The 17,849-nt window shown below is 32.4% G+C and overlaps 1 protein-coding gene across 1 annotated transcript; it reads right to left on the bottom strand.

Annotated features, from left to right (window-relative positions):
• Positions 1-1,921: 1,921 nt before the first annotated feature.
• On the bottom strand, positions 1,922-17,550 carry LOC108559627 (protein GDAP2 homolog; the record flags this gene model as incomplete). Its single annotated transcript, XM_017916961.1, is given in 9 exon segments — positions 1,922-2,025; positions 2,081-2,275; positions 2,333-2,486; positions 12,096-12,267; positions 13,927-14,166; positions 14,931-15,040; positions 16,696-16,828; positions 17,105-17,247; positions 17,349-17,550. Coding segments are annotated over 9 exon segments (1,445 nt in total), but the record flags the coding sequence as incomplete, so codon positions are not given.
• Between the last annotated feature and the right edge of the window lie 299 nt (positions 17,551-17,849).

Raw genomic sequence — 17,849 nt, 5'->3', positions numbered from 1 at the left:
ATTCCCCAAATATTCAGTTTTCATATGCATCTATTGGATTCACTCTATGTTTTATAGTTTTCGAGAAAATCAATGAAATGTTCTTATTTCAATTTTTCAACTTTGAACGCGTATTACAGCAATATGGATAAGAGCACAGTAATATATCGATACTTGCTAGATTCCCCAAACATTCAGCTTTCATATGCATATATTGGATTCATTCTATCTATTATAGTTTTTTTGACAATTTCAATGTCTTCAGTTTTTAATGAAACGTAAAATCTATCATATTTGTAGCTATTGCCGATATCCCAATTTACTATCAAACCGTATAAAAAAATGTGATTATTACCTTTAATAAGGCATCTCGTGCAGCGGCAAAGCAATATTACTTATTTTAATTTGTTCCATCGACGACTGGATCTGAAAAATGAGGGTGGTAGGAATCAAAAGGACATCAAAATAAATAAGCTAAAACGTGTTCTGTTTGTTCATAATAATTTCTTTTTTTGGGTTGAAAATTTTTCTTTTCGCAATTCATTTTTATTTCATTTTCCTATAAACTTTTCACAGTTTACAAAAAACAAAATCAATTTTCGCATGCAGTAGTAGTAGTAGTAACAACAACTTTTCACTCACTTTTATAATTTTCTTCATATATCATATAATTAACCCGCATCAGTAATAATTCTTTCTCTTTTTTTTTATTAATTTTTTTATATATATATTTCACATACTTTAACGTCGCACCTCCTCTCTCATCATAATATTAATGAACATATATATATATATTTATATATCAACAACAATTGGTTTCTCTGAGATTATAATTGTGTGTTTTTGTGTGTTAACTCTTTTCAACTTTATCATAAATTGTTATTTTATTATATAATATTTTTTTTGTATATATTTATATATATTGTATAAGGGTACACTTAATATTGCTCCTCGGGGAAAAATCGTCAACAATTATCATTATTAGTCGGGTATCAAAAAAATAGAAAAGAAAAGATGGGTGAGAGACAAAGTATAGAATGGAAAAATAGATGAATACATGGGATCATGGAACGCAACGCGATTCTTCGAAACTGAGATCTCTAAAAGATTAATTAATTCATCATTTATCATTACGTAACAAAGCGCCTTCGACTTCATCTTCATCTTCTTCTTTTTCTTCCCTACGCGGATTATCTCTTAAGCAATTTAAAGCTACACGCTAAGAAAAGTTGATTTCCTCCTTCTTTTGTTTTTCTTTTTCTTTTTGCCTCAACGACGAAGAGTTTGGAAACACAAAAATTAGATATGCAATTAATACTGGTTTCCTTCCAAAAAAACAAACAAACAAAAAAAATGCAAAGCTAATGCCAACGAGTATCTTTCTTCTTCATCATCTGTGACGTCTCCTCGTGCTCAAGGGTCTTCTATAGAGTAACATTAAACACACTGAGAGAAAGAGAGATTGGATTCGCTTTTTTTTTATATATATATAGAGAGAGTGAAAGAATGAGATTATTGGGAATTGTAGAGAGATGTGGGAGTATTATGTTATTTGCGTGGAGGATTAGGGATACTCATCTTATTGTTACTATTTTTTTTTTCATCCGGGTTGGCACTGCTTAGCACTAGGTCGAATAAATATATTATTTAAATATTATATATATATTGCATGTTATCACTGAATTTTTGAGTTCGGTCACAGATTTGTTTTCCTTCTATCAGAGGTTCGCTTCTCGTGGGGATTGTTTGGGGATTGTTGCGTGAGGTTACAATATCTCTCTCTCTCTGTGTCGGGATTTATGTCGGGGCGCTGGGCTGGAAATATCGGAGACCGTTTATCTGGAAAAAAATAACAATAGTTTTTTTAGTACTTTGCTTTTTCTTGGATTCAGTTCAACTTACCGACATGTCGTACTCGGTGATGTAAGCTGGAATCTCCAGCTGATCGGGAGACATCACCGCGTACAGGTATTCAACGCCGGGCAAGCTGTGCACTTTCTGCTTGATCGCAGGAGCCATGAAGGTAGTGAACCACCAAGTCATCATCTACAAAAGGATTATGTAATTATTGGGTTTTTAGATGGATGGATATGGATCATACCTTAGTCCAAAATGTGGGATGGATGATGTAGAAGGCTTTCAGGTTCTTTTTGTACTTGTAGGGCAGAATGTTGTAGACCTCTTTCAGCCACGAGAAAGACGGGTAATTGGAGTTGGAGGTGAGCGTGTGGAAATAGGCGATCACGTAATCGCCTCTCACGATTGGATCCAGCAGGGTGATCAGGTAGAGGAGAGCCTGAGAAAAAGATACATTACGTAACTATCCGCACTTTTGCGTGTAGGCAAAACGAACCTTATCCAAGTTGATTTTGTTAAAGGGGAACCATTTGCCCACGAAGATCACGACCGGTCGTCCGAGCCGGTCCACGCCGCTCTGGTAAAGGCATCCTATACCGGACACCTCGGTTAGATCCTCAGATTTCGCCCTCCTCAGCAATCGCTCATATCTACAAATGAAAAATCAACAGTTACATATAAAAACGTACTAAATTGTGTATATTTGTGAGCAAAAACTAATCAATGGGACAAGCATTGTACCACCTTTTGACTACATATTATAATTTTCTAAAAAATGTCCAAGAAAGGGATGCATTTGATAGGGCAGTAGAAAATGTTTATGTTGAATCAATTCCATCTGATGTTGAATCAGTTGACAAAGTTGTCCATAGACATTTTTGAATTTCAAGCCCTTCAAAGGGTTAAAAAGATGACATTCATTCATAAAATAAAAAGTAATTAACGATATTCGATTCCAAATTCATTAAAATCTTAATTTTCTAATCATTCGAAGAAAAAAAACAGAGTAAGATATCAACGCTGAAATTTCGTAAAAGATCACAAAACGAATGATAATAGGAAATAATTTTTTCTGAAAAACGAGCAGATTAACAAGTGACGCGATCGCAACTTTTTTGTAACAAAATAGATAATAACGAGTAAAATAGAACAAAGAAATGGAAACAAACTTATTATCCGCAATTTAATTAAAAACGAATTCATGAATTACTAATGGTGAAGCGTGCAGCAAATAAATAAAAGAAATGTTTATACTCAATCAGAAAATTAAACTGTGAATTTTTAGAGCTGATTTTATATTAGTTATTTTAGAAAATATACGAAAGTCAAAAGGTGGATTAAGATTAGTCATGACGTGATTAATTTAAGCAATGAATGTCACCATTAGTCACGCTATCTTAGTTGTACCTGCGTATGCTTAGAAACATTAGTATCTCTAACTTCAAGTTTAAATATATTCCAAATTGAAGAGCATGCAGTTATTGGTATAATCAGAAGATTTGATCAGAAAATAGATAATAGTTATGAAGAATGCAATTATTATTTGAAATAGAATGTTTAAATGTTGAAAAATTTGATTAATTAAAACTTGTGATGTTTGTAAAGTGGAAAGGAAGATCCGAAAAAGCAGAGGTTTCCCTCCGAAATAGAAGACGTCTAATTTTGGACGACCCGAAAAGAATTTAACGAAGGTTGCATCTTCATGCAAACGGGCTTCCTTGATTTCGGGCCAAAACGTTTCTTTCTTCAGATGGTCGAAAGCAAACTGTTATTTCTCCATACTTTAAATAATAAACTCATATTTATAAACCCGAATTATTTTTAGAGAAATGTTGAAAATATATGCACGTGTGGCCGATATTTTAAATAAATAAAGAATCAAACAATTTTGATCTATGGATGCAAATCTGAAAGATATAACTCAATTATTCAGCTTCAATAAACAAACTAAATTTATTCGTAACTCCATTAGATTTCTAGCGGTGGAAATCGCAAACCCGACAACCGAAATCCCGACGTTCGAAATCCCGAGTGTATCGACAATCAAAATCCCGACAATATCGAAATCCCGACTACCATACTCCTGACAATCAAAAGTCCCGACAATCAAAATCCCGACTATATTGAAATCCCGGCAGTGTCTTTTATTATTATAAATTTCTACATTTATAACATTTTTATGGTTGTCGGGATTTCGATATAGTCGGGATTTAATTGTCGGGATTATGGTAGTCGGGATTTTGATATAGTCGGGATTTCAAGCGTCGGGACTTTAATACAGTCGGGATTTCAAGCGTCGGGACTTTAATACAGTCGGGATTTAGATATAGTCGGGATTTCAAGCGTCGGGACTTTAATACAGTCGGGATTTGATATAGTCGGGATTTCAAGCGTCGGGGCTTTAATACAGTGATTTCGAACGTCGGGATTTCGATAGTCGGGATTTCTAGCGGTTTTCGGTTTCGATATAGACCCGGACTTCCCATGTGGATACAGTCGGGATTTTAATAGACGGTCTTTCGGTTTTCGGGCTTGAGATATAAATCCGTTTTCTAGATATCAACTGAAAAGTAAAGTTGTTTAATTTTCATAAACTTTATATATTAATTACATGAAAACTACACACAGCAAACTAGTTACAATAAATCAACTAACATACCCACAATTATTCAACTTTAATATGCATATTTATGTGTTTTTTAAAGCTACTAGAGTTTAACTAGAAAATAAAGTTAAAAAATATATTTTTTTTAGTTCGCAGTGCAAATATTTGCATCTGACAGATTAAATTTATTACAGCAATTAAGAACGGAAAAGGAAAGTCGTTTGAGGCTGTGACTTTGCAACAGATGTTAAGAAATCTCTTTAAACCTATATTAAAAAAAAAAGATAATACAAATAATTCATTTAATCCTAATAAAATGTTAATTGAAGATTTTTTTTTTTCATCTCCTTGAATAGTTTTGAAGGAGAGCACATGCATTATTCAACCCATCAATTACCATATTTAAATGGAGCTATGGGAGTGAAATAAACTCATCGAACAAACCATTTATTAACTATTATTGATTACGTCTCATTGTTAAATCGCATTGTTTAAAGTCGAGCAAAACCATTGGAAAATAACAAATAAGTTTAATGTATTAAATGGAATTTAATTTCCATTGCATTATTCACATTGTGCGGTATTAAGATTTAAAAGATTATTGCATTTGCAATAAATGATTGAACATATAATGCCACCATTTCTGCATAGATTAAGGTTGTGCTTGGGGGTAAATCGAGTGAATGAATTAGCGAAACGGACGAGATCTGCAAAGTTTCGTCGAGAACATTGATTGCCATATACTCGGATGACTACTTTGTGTTTCCATCCAGTTTCAACGATGGAAACTAGTTGAGCAGAATTAATTCCGTGATATAACTTTATTTCGCACAAACAGAGAGAAAGAGATACCGGGTTTATGTGTCACGGAAAAACAGGAAGCGTCGACGAGGATGATAAAGTTCAGGTGCGAAAAACGCGCCGTGTGTGCACAAAAGGTGATTCGAAATAATAAAAAAAAAACGCTGCGTGGAAACGAAACATAATAAACAAGAACGAAAACAAATTAAGTTATTTGAAGGCGCATTGTATTTGAGTAGCATGCAAATCAGATAACGACTTACATGTACGTATTTTTTTTTTCCTCTTTATTTTAAAATTTTCATCAGCTTTCCACGCACGAGTCTCAAATTATTTCCAATGATTAAAACTCATTTAAAATTTAACCGAAGGTTAGTTAACACGTCGCGTCGAGGTGTGTTAATTTATTTAGCGCCCAATTTGCGTTCAACACCTGCCTTCAAAATTGTAACACAAACTCTGAGCGTTTCGTAATGTTATGTAAACTTTCAGTGTGTGTATGTGTGTAAATGAATCGTACCCGTCTTCATCGCATTCGGATTCGGTGTTGGCGAATCCGAAGAACCTGGAGAAGCTGCCCAAAACCGGGTAATCCGTTTCAGGACTCGTGGTAACCATCACTCTCTCAAGATATAGGAAACAATAAATAAATCCAAAGACTTCCTCCTTTCTATCTTCGAATTCTTCTTGGATGGTGCAGAAAAAGCTGTTGCTTTGATGTGAACGCGCGCGTTTCTGTCGCGTCGGCGGCGGAACTTTCAATGCGTCCTGAACGCGCGGAAGGACTTCCCGAGCGACCGCCTTCGCCGCCACCGCTGCTACCACCACCTTCGTCCATTCCATGTTTCCACACGAAATGCGCAAAACGAAAGAATGTTAAACAAAAAAGCGGTAGAGACGATCAGGATAATAAAACAATAAAGATATTTGAAAATTTAAATTAAAAACTTTTAATTACCGTTCCATAAACCGCGATTTATGAATTATGTAATTGTTAAAGACGCGTCATCGCTTTAGTGGCACGAGAAACCCAGATTCGGTGACCTCACCTGCATCATCTAACCACACGCTCGTATTTAAGTTTTAGTCTAATTTTTTGATAATCTCAGTAACATGACTAAGTATGTTATTTTTAGACCCACAATTCAATTGTTTCTACATAAGCCCATGTTACGAACAATACAGTTTTTTTTATTCTATTAACAATTACAAAATTATGCAGGCAATTTTTGACAAACTATTTAGCTCAATAATTACTAATTACGCAATCAAGTGATTATACATTGATAACGCAATGAATCACTTGAATGAGTAATTAACACATTTTATAAAGTTTACTAAATTCAAGTTTCGCATTGTATTGTGTAAAGGAGATTAAATTTTAGAATGCAACAAATATTTTCACATTCGTAATGGAAACATATAGTTATATAAAAAAAAATCTATTTGTTATGTATGCGTTAACAACAACAAGAATCCTCGTGCATTCTAATCATACCATCGATGACCACATTCGCTTCCTAAGACTTTCATTTCAATGGCCGTACCTTCTTACTTTCATTCCAATATCAATTAAATTTCACCCAATTTTAATTTCAACTATGAAAATACAGAAAAATCACAATCATTATTATCATAATCATTGAATAATTTTGAAAATACATTTTTCAAAAAAAAAAATTATGATCTTTAAAACTAACATTTCTCAATTTTTTTTCTTAAGATAAACTTACACTACGCAATAGAATTCAATAGCGTCAATAATTCTATCATTTTAGAAAATCTTAAAATCGATGATATCACAAACAAACTAATAAATTTCATCTTTAAAGAAAAAAAATCTTTCAACTGTTTCAACTTGCGAAAAAAAGTAATATTCTATTTCAATGGCCGTACTTTCTTACTTTCATTCCAATATCAATTAAATTTCACCCAATTTAGATTCAACTATGAAAATACACAAAAATCACAATCATTATTAGAATAATTCGTCTTAGTTTTAAAAATACATTTTTGAAAAAAAAATAATTGTATGATCTTTAAAACTAACATTTCTCAATTTTTTTTTTTAAAAGATAAACTTACACTACGCAATAGAATTCAATAGCGTCAATAATTCTATCATTTTACAAAAGCTTAAAATCGATGATATCACAAACAAACTAATAAATTTCATCTTTGAAGAAAAAAATTCTTGAAAACTGTTTCAACTTGCGAAAAAAAGTAATATTCTATTTCAATGGCCGTACCTTCTTACTTTCATTCCAATATCAATTAAATTTCACCCAATTTTAGTTTCAACTATGAAAATACACAAAAATCACAATCATTATTAGAATAATTCGTCTTAGTTTTAAAAATAATTTTTGAAAAAAAAAATGTAAGATCTTTAAAACTAACATTTCTCAATTTTTTTTTTAAAAGATAAACTTACACTACGCAATAGAGTTCAAAAGCGCCAATAATTCTATCATTTTACAAAAGCTTAAAATCGATGATATCACAAACAAACTAATAAATTTCATCTTTGAAGAAAAAAATTCTTGAAAACTGTTTCAACTTGCGAAAAAAAGTAATATTCTATTTCAATGGCCGTACCTTCTTCCTTTCATTCCAATATCAATTAAATTTCACCAAATTTAGTTTCAACTATGAAAACACACAAAAATCACAATCATTATTAGAATAATTCGTCTTAGTTTTAAAAATACATTTTTTTTTTTAAAAAATTGTATGATCTTTAAAACTAACATTTCTCAATTTTTTTTTAAGATTAACTTACACTACGCAATAGAGTTCAAAAGCGCCAATAATTCTATCATTTTACAAAAGCTTAAAATCGATGAAATCACAAACAAACTAATAAATTTCATCTTTGAAGAAAAAAAATTCTTTCAACTGTTTTCTTGCGAAAAAAAAGTAATATTCTATTTCGTTGGCACCGGGCACAAAGACCGACAGAAATTGAAATTAGTTATTCCATAAAAGAGAGGCGCGCATGCATCCTTCGAATTTGAAAGACCAAATTAAATTATAACTTCTCAAGTTGCTTTGTTCTCTCTCACTAAGAGCAGAAGAAGCTGCATCAAACGCGAATATTGCCAAGAATGGAGAGAAATGAAACGCATTTTACCTAACAGTAATAAATACAATAATAGAATCTTATTGCATTCACTGTTACTTTAATTCAAACTTAATATATATCAATGAACATGGAATACTTTTGATGTTTGTCATCAATTTAATCGATTTGCAAAAAAAAAAGCAATTAAGAATTGTGAAAATAAACTGAAAAACTTGAGTTAATTAAAATTGTTTAAAAATGCACTTAAGGAAACACGCAGTTTCGCGTTTTCCCATCCATAACAATCGCAAGTTCACGTGTCGTCGAGCAAATCTCTTATTCTAATTAAAATATAATATACACACACGTCCGATTATATAAGAGAAATAATAGAGAGAGAAAAACAAATTATAGTTATCATAATATAATATTTTCAAGTTGAAACATAAATTACGCTAATTTCAGAGTTAATAACCGTATTTTAAGTATATTAAAGGTGTGGGTAAAAGCCACATGAATTACGTTGTTGTTGGTGTTTGTTTTCACGTTTCACGTTTAAATATTTGAATATTCCAGCAGAGAAGGCATGAACCACCCTGAGCTGCCCCAGTTAACATTATTATTATTATGACGATGAAGCCTTGAAACTTATTGAACCACTTTACGGATGTATAGGACATTCTCTAGAATATTCATTACAGATCGATGGTAACAAAGAAAATTGAAATTCAATTTGCGAGAATTGCAATAAACACGATAAAACGGGCACAAATAAACAAACAGGAAAGAAAAAAAAAATAATATTAGACTAGACGAAAATAGGTATACGTGTGCTAGTTCGGTTGATGGGGAAAAGTGAAAATATTTTCAATTGAAACGAAAACAAAGAGGTTTATTTTTGTCTACCAGTTTTTGCATTTGTGCAGATATGTTTTATTTTTTTACGTTGTTTGTATTTTGTTTCGTACGGTTCGTGTCCTTCCTGGCTGCTGTCGCGTTATCTCGCGAAAAGGGATAATTGAATTTTGGTCTCGACAATGGAGACGAGTTGGCAACAAAAGCGGAATACTGAGAGATAAAGGTTGGTTGGTTTACTCCACCTGTTGTTGTCCCATCAGTCAGACCACATAAACCAATGTGGTAATGAAGCTCTGGACTTGCGACTTTGTATTTCCGGTGGTCTTGGTACGCGTTTCCCATGCCTAATCACAACGTTTACGTAATCGCAACAACCGATGATATGGGACGGAATGGATGGACGAGTGAGAGGAAAATTCGATGCGCTCGGATGCATCCGACCAACTCGATCATATCTTTAGAAACCTCTTCTATCGCATTGCAAAAAAACCAGCAATTTACGTTTGATACGAACGAACGAACTTTAGTTATTCAATAATTGGAATTCCTTTTTTTTGTGTGTTTTTAACACAAGAAAATGTAGGGCAAGCGCAGACATCATCCCTTCGCCATTATTTCTTTATATAACAATATCATACATACATACATAAAAAGTCAAAAATGAATGCAATTAATAATTGAAATTAACTAACAAAAAGTTTTCATTTAACACATTTTATAAAGTTACTAAATTCAAGTTTCGCATTGTATTGTGTAAAGGAGATTAAATTTTAGAATGCAAAAAATATTTTCACATTCGTAATGGAAACATATAGTTATATATAAAAAAAATCTATTTGTTATGTATGCGTTAACAAATAGCGCAGACATCAGCCCTTCGTCATTATTTCTTTATATAACAATATCATACATACATAAAAAATGAATGCAATTAATAATTGAAATTAACTAACAAAAAGTTTTCATGAACCATTTAAAACATTTTATAAAGTTACTAAATTCAAGTTTCGCATTCTATTGTGTAAAGGAGATTAAATTTTAGAATGCAAAAAATATTTTCACATTCGTAATGGAAACATATAGTTATATAAAAAAAAAATCTATTTGTTATGTATGCGTTAACAAATAGCGCAGACATCAGCCCTTCGTCATTATTTCTTTATATAACAATATCATACATACATAAAAAGTCAAAAATGAATGCAATTAATAATTGAAATTAACTAACAAAAAGTTTTCATGAACCATTTAACACATTTTATAAAGTTACTAAATTCAAGTTTCGCATTGTATTGTGTAAAGTAGATTAAATTTTAAAATGTAAAAAATATTTTCACATTCGTAATGGAAACATATAGTTATATATAAAAAAAAAACTATTTGTTATGTATGCGTTAACAAATAGCGCAGACATCAGCCCTTCGTCATTATTTCTTTATATAACAATATCATACATACATAAAAAGTCAAAAATGAATGCAATTAATAATTGAAATTAACTAACAAAAAGTTTTCATGAACCATTTAACACATTTTATAAAGTTACTAAATTCAAGTTTCGCATTGTATTGTGTAAAGGAGATTAAATTTTAGAATGCAAAAAATATTTTCACATTCGTAATGGAAACATATAGTTATATAAAAAAAATCTATTTGTTATGTATGCGTTAACAAATTGCGCAGACATCAGCCCTTCGTCATTATTTCTTTATATAACAATATCATAGATACATAAAAAGTCAAGAATGAATGCAATTAATAATTGAAATTAACTAACAAAAAGTTTTCATGAACCATTTAACAATAATTGAAATTAACTAACAAAAAGTTTTCATGAACCATTTAACACATTTTATAAAGTTACTAAATTCAAGTTTCGCATTGTATTGTGTAAAGGAGATTAAATTTTAGAATGCAAAAAATATTTTCACATTCGTAATGGAAACATATAGTTATATAAAAAAAATCTATTTGTTATGTATGCGTTAACAAATAGCGCAGACATCAGCCCTTCGTCATTATTTCTTTATATAACAATATCATACATACATAAAAAGTTTCATGAACCATTTAACATATTTTATAAAGTTACTAAATTCATGTTTCGCATTGTATTGTGTAAAGGAGATTAAATTTTAGAATGCAAAAAATATTTTCACATTCGTAATGGCAACATATAGTTATATATAAAAAAATATCTATTTGTTATGTATGCGTTGACAAATAGCGCAGACATCAGCCCTTCGTCATTATTTCTTTATATAACAATATCATACATACATAAAAAGTAAAAAAATGAATGCAATTAATAATTGAAATTAACAAACAAAAAGTTTTCATGAACCATTTTTTTATATTGATATTGATTTAATTCTCTGAAACCAATCTATTTTCATATATATACTGAAAAAAATGAGGATGCGCAAGGATTAAATGTCAACGACCTATAATATGCAGTTGGTGAAAATACCTAAAAATCTATATTTTTAGATTACATTTAATCTAGTTTCATGTGAAATGATTTTGGTTTTAAATCGATAAATAAACAAGTTAGTTGCGTATCGTGAAACGACTGTTAACAATTTTCTCGTTATTGAATGTTTATTTTTTTCACTAAGTTAAAACCAATATTTGCTTTAAAAAGGTGGAGGAGGAATTTTCACACGGCACATGCTTATTCTTACTACGTTTTTTTTTTTGTAACTATTCCACGAAAGGGATTAACCGAGACGGTTTAAAAACAAAGATTTCGACAGGTGCAATTCAACTGCTAATCCCCCCTCAATAACCGTCAAATTGCGCTAAACGGATTTAAATCCTTAATCTGACAATAACGTTGTTAATCTATTTATTTTTAAGGATTTTAGCTTTGTGTTAGAGTAAGAGGCGTTGTGTTTGTGTGTATTTACTTGGGTGGTGATGGAAACTTACCTCTCTTGATGCTGTATTTCCTTCACCATAATATCAGCCAGTGGATCATTGTATGTTCTCTCGCCGAGCAGCCTTTGCTGGTCGAGATCGCCTTGCATTTGACTGAAGGCATGATCGCCGACACTGACCGAGGAGTCCAGTTGGCTCGATAAGTCTATCGATTCCTCATCGGCTGAAACAAAATGTGAACTGGATTAATTATTCAATATGCCGTGTGTTCGATTGCCGGAATAACCCAATTTCCATAAATACTACTAGCGCTGCTGCTGCTACAATTGCAGCATCAAACAAAAACTACTAAAGCAGTCGTTCCAAGGATGGATATGAAGGATTTGTTAAATTAAAAGGGTTTAGACTGATCCTTCTGTGACTCACACGAGTACTCGTACGATGCATTTATCATCTTCACCGGCCGCAAGCACGTCCACTACTGATGATCATCATCAACATGGGGATCTTATCTCGAGCGTCGGGGGGAAAAAAAGGATGCGTAATTTCATTTACATGTATTTTTTTCGCTGGTATCTAAATTAGAGAGACTTAAGGCATCAGCTGATGGAAGGCAGGACGACTTTGGTTGGGACTTGGGATCGATCCCGACTGAATTTCTATGCACCAAAAAAGGCCGTACACACCGCGACTATCTCAATTCCGCCCCCTAATCATCGATCCATCGCGTTTATGTAACACACATTTCACCTATTCATCGTCAGGTAACAACATATGCCAGTTTGTTATACCTCCTCATGAAAAACGCACGAGTCTGCTCGCATTATTTGCGTTAAATATTTGAAACACACGTTGCGTGTGCAACAGCAAGAGCACGAACAAACGTTTTCAAAGAATGTTGAAAAACCACCTCGATATAGTTGCAACATTCATTCAATTCATTTTCATACTAATTAAAATATTACATATGTATAGAGTTTTCATATTACATTTCACATGTATAGAACATATGCTTCATCATTGTGATATGAACTATTTTTATAATCATTCAAGAATTCATGGCCAATGCAATAGTAAACATATAAAATGCACTCATAACACAATTTCAAGTAATTAATTTTGAAATATTATAATCAAAAATGTATACATTAATTAATAATGCATATACATTTAGTTTAATTATTAATGATTAGTAATTAATAATAGTTTCTCAAAGTTCAGAAGATGTTGGTTTATTTGCTTGAATAATAAGTGTTAAATAAGAATTTCCCATTCAAAACGCCCATGTGATGTAGGCAACCAAACGTACACCAATGCAACACTTTCATACATCAACTCAAAAGTTAAATTACTTTCATACACTAATCATTAATTAATATGTATCAAATTAACATACTAATTCTACCCTCTGTTAAATGTCGCATTTAGTTCATAGTGAGTGCGCGGCACAAACTAAATGAGGAAGATGGTGGAAAGAAGAGGAAGAATATACCAATTACTCAAAAACATAATCAATTTTGCAAGTTATTATATAAAACCAAAAATTACGCTAAAAATTGTACTCTGGCAAATTTCCTTCACTCAAAACATATTCACGCACTGAAATTTCTATGTACTACTCGCGCGGTGTATTTTATACATATAAATGTGGTATCATTTCTTAGAAAATTGATGTACTTTTTACACCGACGCGAGTAGTTAATAAAAGTTATATTAATTAAAAGTTTACATCACCAAACTCTAATTTTATCTTGCAAAAACTTGCATTATCTTTGCAAGTAATGGTACAACTTCAATAATAAAAAAAAATAGATGTTATCTAAAGACATGGAGTATACTTGTCTAGACTAGAAGGAAAAAAGGACATTTATTTAATACTTACGATGTAAACTGTGCTGTGGATTGTCTATAATACGGATTTGTCTGTCGGGAATCAATGGTTCTCCGTCGGCGCCGCCGACATCGTTCGGCAGTTGCCAACGGGCGGCGTCTTCCTCGGATTTGGAACGTGGGAAGTACATTGGCAAAAGGACCTCATAGATACCCAAATCCGTGTTCTGCACCGAAAACACTACAGTGTCTAATGAACTGCCGTGGTGCTCCAAGAAACGTCTCACTGTACCTGAAACGCGAGAACAAAAGAAACATAAAAACATTGTTTAAATATCAAATAATGACTAATCAATCCTATATTTGTTCATAAGATTAAAACTATCTATGATGTATAGATAACAATGTTGATTTTCAAATAAAAAAAAATATTTACAATTGAAATCATAACTGCATGGATTTGATTCCATTAATTTGTTATTTCCATGAAAAATAACAGAACGAATATTATTTTACATCAACAATAAATTTGTTTTATTATGAATTGCGCATTATTTTTAGAGATGAGTAATTTTAAATCTCGAGTAGGCTTGTATTCAATTATCTACGCAGAACTCTAAAAAAAATAATAACATAGTGATACATGAAAGGAATCAGAAACAATGGAACGAAATAAAACAAAAATCGACAGATGCGATTAAAATCGCAAAGCGTGTGTTTTCGATTTCGCTCGCAATTTGAAATTGCGTTTATAAATCCACTATTTTTAGATTTTCTATTATGAACATATAATAGTAAAAATTGTGAAATATTTTCACTTTATTTTCATGGAATTTCCGTATGCGCAAATGCAAATATTTAATTTTTTTTTGCGAATGAAATTGTTTGAATGACGTACGGTTTAAAATTACTGAAATTGGACTTACCGTGGACGTAATTTCACCACGCTTTTTATGTAAGTAAATTATATTTTTGCTGTATGTTTGCTAATTGGATTTTAATTATACGGCTTCTGGTGAAGACGCGCATGTGTCTATATCTAATACTAATACTCACGTAAAGCAATGTGGGCTCCTTCATCCGGGGGATAGTTCCTTTTCACTGAGTTTATAACGCAAATGGCTATCGAATGTAGACCCAATTCTTTCGTTTTTTGAAGAACGTTCCTGAAAGCAAACAATTGGTTATTTCCATTCACTTTTACTTCTTTTGTAGGATAAACTGAAGAGATTTAGTTCACGGTCAATTACTACAGCACTCGAGAGCCAATTCGAGTTGGCAGGCGTCCTACAAGACTGTTGCTTGCACGTAAACACAAATGCGTTTTATGCATTCACTTTTATGTCATGTTAGGCTAAAAATAAAATTTCTGTTAAATTTAGGTAAAATATGAAAACGTAATTAGGTAAACAATTATAAATAGATATTTGAAAAAAAAAATAGAACTTCTCACGTTACCAACGCGAAGAATATCTTCACTGTTAATTATTTGAAGAAGCTAATAGATTTGCTGTTTCCGAAAGGCCTTCACTTTGACCAAATTTGATTAAAGTAGATCAGAGGTTCCCAAACTTTTTTGTGTCGTAGACCCCTTGCCATGTTTTTCGGTTTTGGGTAGACCCCAAACTTACATGATACTGATTTTTTTGTAAATTTATTATTTATATTGAGACATCTTTATAAATATTAAGAAATTTATTCTGAGACTGCGTATACTTGTAACAAGATGATACTGATATACCAGTTATGTGCAGGTTTTTACAAGTTCAAAATGTATTGCGACCACAAAGCGAATGCCTACATCCTACAACTTACACAATTTTATACTTTTATAAATAATGTACTATCAGTGTATGTTGAGATCCACTATTGTAGACCCCCATTTTCATTTCATGGACCCCCAAATTTTTTTTTCGCTGACGTAGACCCTATGCAGGTTGTCATAGACCCCTGGGGGTCGATATAGACCACTTTGGGAATCACTGAACTAGATTAACAATACAATAATTTGAACGAATTCGTGATTACAAAACACGAATTTCAATGGTTTGTAGTGATTATTTATAGCGCGCTTTATGATTCTCTTTGTTACGCTTTGCTTATAATTGCTTCTCCACGGCGGGTCATTACATTACACAAGGTTTATTATTGTGTACTTTGGAGGTCGAGAAAAAGAAATAACTTAAATTCCAGCAAAATAATACGACGCACAATAGATTGCAGAATCACGTGCGAAATAAAATTACTAACAATAAAGAAGAAAACGTAATTTTAACATATTTCTTGAAAATTACTGAAGAAATAAATAAAACATGTTTGGATTAAGTGCAAATAAATATAATCACGTGCGAAATAAAATTACCAATAATAAAGAAAGAAAACGTAATTTTAACATATTTCTTGAAAATTACTGAAGAAATACAATACATAATACGTATTGAAATGATAATTAAAGAATCTTGCAAAAATACTAATAATAATAAGTAATAAAACATGTTTGAATTAAGGCAAATAAATAAGTGATTTTTGCTGTTATTTGTCGGGTGGGAAAAATGGGGTCAAAGTGGATGGATGTAACGGAAGAACAACAAAGAAAAAACATTGAGAAAGAAAAATAAATAAAAGCAAACGATTGTGTGAGTGTGCATGCACAGTAAAATGATTGATGAGGGTTGTGATTTATTGATGGGGAAGTATAGTGTACGCGTATCTGAATATCAATCAATGCGAAAGAAACACGACTGTGAGGATTAAGAAAATAGAAGAAAACAGCGGTATTTTCTTATTGTAAAATTGTTGTGATTTGTGTTGGTTATCTCACCTGTAGCAGGTGTGCAAAGAGTTCTCTGCGGCAGTTTGATACTTGATGTTGTACTTTGGGCCGACGGTGTGCACGATGAACCGTGCTGGCAGTGCATGGCCTTGGGTCACCTTCACCTCACTTGTCCGACATTCTGCGAGTAGAAAAGGATGAGAAATTTTATAAATACACGCGATGATACAAGAGAAACAGGATTTTTACAGCGATTTTAATAATTCAAAGATACCATTTCAGGTTTCTTGTCTCTTATACTAGTATGCATGTAGGTGTGCATTTTCCTTGTACATCGATCGTCGTCAGTCGCGGAAAGAAGGGCCTCACGAACGGATCGCAGCACGCCACTGCGACGAATCGTTTTTTTTTTTTTTGTAGGTGTAATGTAGTAAGAAATTTAACGAAGAGGACTAACCTCTGACCTCGAGGCTGATCTCCTCCTTTAATCCGGGACCAGCGCGCTCGTATATCCGATCGCTGACCGGATTGCTGTCCGTCATCGATTCATTGGTGGCATTAACAATGGCATCGATCTGCAACGATGAAATGTCCCCGGACCTGCAGAGAGATGCAAATAGTTTCAATTTCAAAAAAAGAACAACAACAACAACAAAGAGGTGATGCAGTTGAACGAGTTCATTAAGCATCGATCAACTTACCAGAGGATGATCTTGTGGTTGAGCTCAGGGTCGTGAGGGAACGGGGACTTGGTGTGCTTCGGCGGCTCCCCGATCGAGCTGCAATCGGTGATGTAATGTGACGGAGGATCAACCTCGCTCCACCTCTGCAGATTCGCGGCGGACACTATATCCTGAGCCATACCGAGCGGTTCTTGCTCGATGATGATCCTCATCCTTCAACCTACAAATTAATAATAAAAAAAAATGTTTACAAATAGTTTTCCAATGATTCAAAACGCTTCAAAGTACATGCATACATTTAACTCAACTTATATAATAAGATAGAATGAAACCTGTTTTTGTATACAATTACGCAATTACCGATGACGATATTAGAATACGTTTATAAAATGATTAAATATCATACGCAAATAATCATCAAGCACGCCTAAACAAAAAAACAAAACAATTCGAATAATAACAACTGTCAACAATTATTGATAAATTACTTGAATACAGTAAAATAAATGAATAAATAAA

This window comes from Nicrophorus vespilloides, unplaced genomic scaffold, assembly GCF_001412225.1.
Source record: "Nicrophorus vespilloides isolate i.1.1-1 unplaced genomic scaffold, Nicve_v1.0, whole genome shotgun sequence".
In the NCBI taxonomy this organism is placed as follows: Eukaryota; Metazoa; Arthropoda; class Insecta; order Coleoptera; family Silphidae; genus Nicrophorus; species Nicrophorus vespilloides.
Note: the sequence above shows the minus strand (reverse complement) of the source record. Positions and strands in the feature narration are given on the sequence as shown.